The 7,727-nt window shown below is 38.5% G+C and overlaps 1 protein-coding gene across 1 annotated transcript in view; it reads right to left on the bottom strand.

The window, feature by feature from the left end:
* Positions 1 to 7,727, bottom strand: part of ADAMTS17 (ADAM metallopeptidase with thrombospondin type 1 motif 17) — a 432,408-nt gene that overhangs the window by 197,099 nt on the left and 227,582 nt on the right. The window contains exons 9-10 of the mRNA XM_045296468.1: positions 5,042 to 5,182; positions 2,682 to 2,832 (exon numbers count right to left, since the gene is read on the bottom strand). Of these exons, the coding sequence (XP_045152403.1) occupies positions 2,682 to 2,832; positions 5,042 to 5,182 (292 nt within the window). The remainder of the gene's footprint in view (positions 1 to 2,681; positions 2,833 to 5,041; positions 5,183 to 7,727) is intronic.

Below are 7,727 nucleotides of genomic sequence, written 5' to 3'. Positions count from 1 at the left end.
GCTTTACACAATTGATGTATGTATGGATTGTGGTAGGGGTTATATGAGCCTCTAATAAAATGATTTTTTTAAAAACCAATCCAGAAATTATAGTAAAAATTTTCAAACTCATTGCTGTGCATTTGATGCTTAGAACTGCCCTGTGAGTTTCAGAGACTGTAACTCTTTTTGAGAGTAGAAAGCTTCATCTTTCTCTCAGAAATTACAGAGATGATAGAATTAGTAGACAGGCACTTTCCTCCAGTAAATATAGCCATATGCCAGCTATACATGAAGGTCATAAAAAGACAGAAGATGTTAAGTAGAGTCACTAAATATATGAAAAAAAATGCAACCTTTAGAGAGGAAAAATGTAATATCTGAAATGAAAGAAACTTTGGGTTGAATTGATGGCAAATTAGACATTGCAGAAGAAAATATTGGTAAACGTGAAGGTACAACAATAGAAACTATGGTAGTCACCTAATCTGGTGTCAATTTAAGAATTAAGAATGTAGGGGTGGAGTTTAGGCTGTCAATCTGGAGATAGCCAATGAGATTTCCGTGTGGGCATGGCTTTCTCCTGAGAATTCTGGGAAATCTAGGACTTCCTCCTTGGAGGCAGAAGATCTCTCTCACTCTCTCTCTCTCTCTCTCTCTCTCTCTCTCTCTCTCTCCTACTCCCTGGGAGACACTGCAGAAGACAAGACAAGCCACATGGACATAACCAGACCTCAGAAGCCAGAGAAGCCACAGAGAGACCCCTACCAGCACTGAGATGCTTATAACGCCACTGGACCCAAAGACTTTCTACCCACTGGCATTTGGCTTCATTGAATTGTTTCGTGAGTCTGAAGAGGACTTTATAGATTGGTATCGGACATATGGGCTAATATCAGACTTATGGCCTTGGACTGGACTGCGTTGGGATGTTTTCTCAATGTTCAATATATATAAACTTCTTGTACATAAACCTTTCATATATATATATATGTTTATGAATTTGTTTCTCTACTCTACCCAGACTAACACAGAAACTATTTTAACAAAATACAGAAAGAAAAAGACTAAACATGAGAGAATAGTATCAGCAAGCTGTGGGACTTTAAGCAGCTTAATATGAATGTGTGTGTGTGTGAGTGTGTGTGTGTGTGTGTGAGTGAGTGAGAGAGAGAGAGAGAGAGAGAGAGAGAGAGAGAGAGAGAGAGAGGGATAGAAAAAATATTTGGGGAAGCAATGGTTGAACATTAGAACATTTTCCAAATTTAATTAAAAGTATAAATTCATAGGTTCAAGAATCTCAATGAAAACCAAGCACAAGAGGGGGTAGTGGGGAGGGAGGGGGGAAAATGAGGAGCTGATACCAAGGGCTTAAGTGGAGAACAAATGTTTTGAGAATGATGAGGGCAACGAATGTACAAATGTGCTTTACACAATTGGTGTAGGTGTGGATTGTGATAAGAGTTGTTTGAGCCCCCAATAAAATGATTTAAAAAACAAAAGAAGACCAAGTACAAAAAAAACAATAATTCTAAACAAAGGCACATCACAGTCAAATTGATTTAACGTAGCAGTGATAAAAAGCAAACATTTAAAACCGAGACAAAAAGTCAAGTTGTAATCAGATAAACAAAGGTAAAAATGATAACAGATTTCTTCTAAAAACAATGCAAGTGAGAAGAAAGTGGAGGATTTGACCTTAAAAGTACTATCTTCTGTAAACTAGGGATAGCAATGTAGGGAGTTGTAGGAGCTACTTAGAATCATACATAGAGGCATTGCTCAATAAATCAAAACTGTTAATGCTTTTATTATCTCAACTATCATATAATATGTATTTTTTCAATTTTATATTCTCAAGTACTTAACTATTTTAGAATAGCTTCCATATCTGTAAAGAGCTTGAAATAAAGTAACAATACATCATTTCTAACCATTCTAAGACCAGTGGGTTTATTTTCTTTATTCAGTATATTAAAATTATTTTTTTTAATTTAGAGGAAATTTATGAATAAAAATAATCACTTTCAAGTGTACATTTTAGTGCCATCCAGTACATTCACAACGGTGTACAATCACCACCTCTAGCTACTTCCAAAACTGATGTCTCCAAATGGAAACCTTGTGATTATTAAGCATGCAATCCTCTTTCTCTACATCCCCAAACTCCTGGCAACCAGTAATCTGTTTTGTCTCCTTGGATTTATCTATTCTGGATATTTTATATAAATGGAAGCATACAATATATGACCTTTTATACCCGGCTCCTTTCATTAACATAGTGTTTTCTAGGTTCATCTATAATGTCACAAAGTCAGTTCTTCATTTCTTTTGGTGGTTGAACACTATTCTATTGTATGGATATACTGCTATTTGGCTATCTATTGTCCAGCTAATAGACATTTGGGTTGTTTCCAACTTGGGGGTATCATGAAGAGTACTGCTATGAACATCTGTTTACAAGTATTTGAGTATCTACTTTTGGGATATATATATGGAAGGTTGGGCCATAAGTCCTAAAATTTTTAAATTGAAAATTAGCTTCTGAATTTCAGTAGTAAACCTGAAGTATCCCTCCACAAAATGTGTGTGTGTGTGTGTGTGTGTGTGTGTGTGTGTGTACCCATGTCCTCTGGCAAAAGCCAGACCTCTTATAGGAAGGTATGGTTCACCACCCAGAACCAGTCTGCCATGCTGCTTACCTCCATGTTTCTGCAGAAGGTGGCATTGATGCCAAACAGGATCTGGCACTGCTCATTGGCGCTATAGTGCATGCCTGGCAGCTTGTGAGGGAGGCGAACCGAGTGCTGACTCCTGCGGTCTGTGACCAGCAAACAGGTGCTGACTTTTGACCTGAAATAACCAAGAGGCAATTCAACTTGGAAATGTACTGTCCAGGTTTTCCTTCAGTCACTGAGAATGGATACACTTCCAAATCATTTATGGGAAGGAGACCAAGACAGCAAGTCCATGGACTGTGCTTATAGAGATTGCAACTATATGTCCACATGTCAGGGAGCAGGATTTTGCTCTGAAGATGCCAGGAGCATGGGCACCTAAGCAGTCTGGGAATAAATAAGACCCGTGAGCTTAGCGTACTTTGGCTGAAAGAGTTTGAGAAATTTCTTTGATGACAATACCTTTGAAATAGGTTGTTATGACATTTTCTAGAACATGGCTTTAAGCAAAAGTTACTCTGGATAAAGAAAGCACACGTTAAGGTTACTTGATTCCGTTTTAAATAAAAGTAAAGTGCTTAGTTCCAAATCGGCATCAGTTTCTCTCCTTGTGTCTGTGGGCCTTAACACCCTGGCAAACCAGGGTTTGCCTCCAACTACACTACCTACCACCACAAAAACTGACCTAATACACATTCTGCAAAGGATTTGACCAAGATGGGAACGCTTAATTACAATTAGGAAAACCCTCTTAGAACTTAGCTAAGGAGCCCAAGAATATGGCTCTATTTGGAGGTTAGGGCATTTTTATTTTTTTTCAAATCTTACAGCAAGACTCAAAACTCCAAACTCACTGCCATCAAGTTGATGCCAGCTCAGAGCGACAGTACAGGACAGGGTAGAGCTGTCTCTACGGGTTTCTGAGATTGTAATTCTTTATAAGTAGAAAGCTCATCTTTCTCCTGCAGGGCAATTGGTAGGTCCACACTTGTGACATTGCAGATAGCAGTCCAATGCATAACCAGATTGCCACCAGGGCTCCTGCTAAATCCAGACAGAAGATGGTAAAAACAAAACGCAGCCCAGCCCCTTGCCAATAATCTCTAAGAAAGGAGTCGTTGCAAGCACACATGTGCTGACACGGACCACATTGTGTGATCAGAGGCAGGGCAATCACCTAGGGGTGGATATGAAAAAGTCCATTGTCCATTCTGGACAAAACAAAACCATGTCTAGTAACGAACAAGCTTTTATTAAGCTTCTGTAATAACAAATACTCAGTAGGAAATAGTCTATAGTAAAATAAATGAGTCTAATTTTAAGCCTGTCTATAATTTAAACAATTTTCTCATCTACAGTATAATATCAGTGAAAACATAATCTTGATGAGAACAGATGTTTTTACTACTTCATCTGAATCCTTGGGATACTTTGTTCAATCATAGTAGATGTATATTATAATAAAACACTTGTCATTTCAATATTCCTCACGTGACAATGACGTTGTGTTCAACATGTTGTGCAACCAGCATCACTATATGTTCCAAAATTATACTATCACCTCAACAAGCTCAGTGTCCCCTTAGCAATGAGTTCTCCTCCCCCAACAGATCTGTGATATCCATTAATAAAACTTGGGTCTCTACATACTTGCCTATTCCAAATACTTCATATAATGTGGACATAAAACATTTGCCTTAAGGTATCTGACTTATTCCACCCATCATAATGCCTCTAACATTCATCCATATTATAACATGTATCAATACTTCATTTATCCTTATGGCTGAGTAACACACCAGGGTCTGGAACACATGTCAAATAACAAGTACAACCCTGAGGCACTGACATTAAGAGACACATGTTTTGGGTACAGAGTCTGTATGACAAAGGTCTGAAATCAAAAGACCAATCCCTTTACAAGTATTTGAGAAGAATGGTATGACTCACTGACCTTCTGGAAAGGAAATGGAAGTGAGACAGACACATTAATTCCCCAAACGTGAGAAGTGAGCAAATCTTCCTCCCCAGAAAATGTACTTCCTATCCAGAAACTTGCCTATAATAACCAGGAAATTCTGTTGCTCCAGGGATGCCGTGGAGGTGATGACCACTCACAGCCAAAACGCTGCAGAGAAAGGGAATGAGGTTCCTTTCAGGGCACCATCCGTACTTTAGTATTTCAATCAGTCAATGAGCATTTATGCTGACCAGTTAAGTGGTCACTGTCATACGTAGGAGTAAGGTCCTGTTACAGGAGAGTCCATATCGGTTCACTCATCGAGCCAGCTGAGAAGGCTTGAAAGAGAGTGCTGTTTTGGGTATGGATGTGTTTGAAGCACTTGCTAGGCTGGTGCGGTCCACAGAACCATTTACTGACTTACTTGAGGAAGTCGTCCAGGTCGTCTCTACTGCAGGAGGACCAGGAGAGATCACTGGGGTTGCGGCCTTTCACCCACTCTCCTGACATGATGTGGGACTTCCCAGCGCAGGACGAGTGGTCATCGTCATGGTTCATCCCCAGACTGTGGTGGGAGGAGGGAAGGGTGACACTAAATCCACAGGCTTCTCATTTCCAATTCCAATTTATGATTAAACTAATCATAAATACAAACATTTATGTAAGGTGATAACTAGTTTTTACAGACCATTGATTTATAGAATATAGAGCAAAGATTTACTTACTTTGTAAATAAAGATTGAGAGCACCTAATAGACAATAGTAATAGTTGCTAAATAAATAATAAATGAACAAGTAAAGCTATGAATAGTATGGTTCTTCAACTCTAAACATTTGATTACTTACTTTCCTACATTAAAATTTCCCAATGTTAATGATCAAAGTGTTTTGTGTGTCATACAGCTAAGCCACCATGCAAGGGGCTTTGGAGAACCAGCTAAGGCTTTGATCAATAAAATATCACAAATTGTGGCTTTTCTGTATTTCCTATCACTATGTTTGATTCCACCGAGATTATAGCTATTGCCCTAAAAGTTGTTCCTGGAGCCTACCAAGATGCCTGTTAGGCATGGGAGTGGGGAGTGGTCAAACAGTCTGAAGTGAACAATATTACTTGTACACAGGTGGCCCTGGAGGAAGCTGAGAGGTAGAACACACCGTACCAAATGAATCCAAGTTTGCTGAGCCATCATGCCTACAGCAAAGACATAGCATGAATAAAAATGCTACCTTCTGTCAAACAATTCCAGGGAAAAAGACTTGTGCTCTTAAAAAATTCATTCAAAAATATTTATTAGATGTTTCCCAAGTGCCAGATAATGGGTGAAAAGACACAATCCCTGACCTCAAACTCTGGAAAACTTGGAAAAGGAGACAGATAAGAGGAAATAATAATTAAAAATGAACAAAAACAGGTAATAAATGCTTCTCTGGAGCCACATTATCCAAGTTTTCCTCATGTCTCTTGATTCTTCACCAATTCCTCTGCCTAATGCTTGAAGGCCAGAGTCTTACAGAGAAAGGCTCATGTGTCTTTCCTGCACACGTTCCATGTTCCAGGTACACCTGTGTTCTCCCTACAGAAAGGCTTCCTTAACTGACCTGGACGTGGATTAGCAACTTTGTTCATGATCTTGTAAATCACTTTGCCAGTGCTACATGCCCCAATCTGGGCTATCAGGACCCTCTATAGTCTCATCCATCCATTCTCCTCCCCGAAATTGAGTGAATATTTAGTCAACTTTTGAGTTGATTTCAAACCCTCGAAGCCCTATGGCACAGAGTATAATGGCTCTATAGGACTTCCCATACTGCTACACATCTTTATGGAAGAGACTGACTCTTCTTTCCCTACAGAACAGCTCTTGGGATTGAACTGATAATCTTTCAAGCTAACTGCTTAACTTACTGTCACCAGCGTACACTTACCAACGATTAATTATTAGTTATTCTCAAACTAATATTAAGCAATGATGTCTATTATATCAATTTATAAGGATAGTTATGTGTTATATAATCCAAAGAAATATGAGTAGAAATTATAAGTAATTTTTAGGGAAATAAATTTAGCTAGTAGCTAAAATAGTTTCCTGTCAATTTGGTGTAGACGAGATAACTAAAAAGGAATGGGAACAATAAAAATCTGCTTTACAAAGATATTTTATACTCCTGTGCTAATGTAAAGAAAATTACATGAAAATTCAGACTTATTGGTGTAGACTGTGTGATGTACAGTTCCCACCAACACACACCCAAACACAAAAATGGCGTTCACTTCATATAAACTGTTTTTCAAAAACATAATACTTTAAGTTAAAACAAAATGGTGAAAACATCCAAGTGCAACATCTTTATTTTTCTACTACATCGATTCTTTTTTGTCAATTTACCGCGTACTATCATGTCAGAAATGAGCTTTTGTAGTACTTCTTAGGGATGATAGTTACCACATTCTCCCTTGGTTCAGACCATTTGACCAAACTCCAGGTTCTCGCTACCAGACTTTCTTTCCTATAGGCTTTTCCAACTCAAGAATTGGATGGCGATGGGAAGAAGAGATTGAATGAAAACAGTGAGTAAGAGCAGAAAACTGTCCAGCACAACTCGGACATTTTGAATGACTGCAAGCAGCATTCTAGGGACAGCAGGAACAAGATAGTTAATTCTGCTTGCTCAGGATTGCACCACCACCACACCAGTAACAGGAAACCGGAAAGTGGTGGCCTCTCCCTGGCATGCATAGTCTCCCAGTGATTCTCCATATCCCCATTCTCTACCCTGACTGATAGTACTGTACACCTCTGTTAAAAAATCTTTATTCTTACTCTTCCCTTCTTCCCTGCTACCACTGTTTTCTTTTTGTGTTTGTCTGGGTTGACTAGAGAAACAAATTCATAGACACTCATATGCCTGTAAGAAAGAACTTTATATCAAACAGCAACTGTACATTTAGGAAACATCCCAGCCCAGTCCAGGTTAAGTTCATAAATCTGATATTAGCCCAAATGTCCGTTACTAGTTTATAAATTCTTTTTCTTTTTTTTTTTTAATCAATTTATTGGGGCTCATACAATTCGTCACAATACATAGATCAATTGTGTAAAGCACAT

Source organism: Echinops telfairi, unplaced genomic scaffold (assembly GCF_000313985.2).
Source record: "Echinops telfairi isolate 266 unplaced genomic scaffold, ASM31398v2 ScPeMD7_7409;HRSCAF=8447, whole genome shotgun sequence".
Taxonomy (NCBI): domain Eukaryota; kingdom Metazoa; phylum Chordata; class Mammalia; order Afrosoricida; family Tenrecidae; genus Echinops; species Echinops telfairi.
Note: the sequence above shows the minus strand (reverse complement) of the source record. Positions and strands in the feature narration are given on the sequence as shown.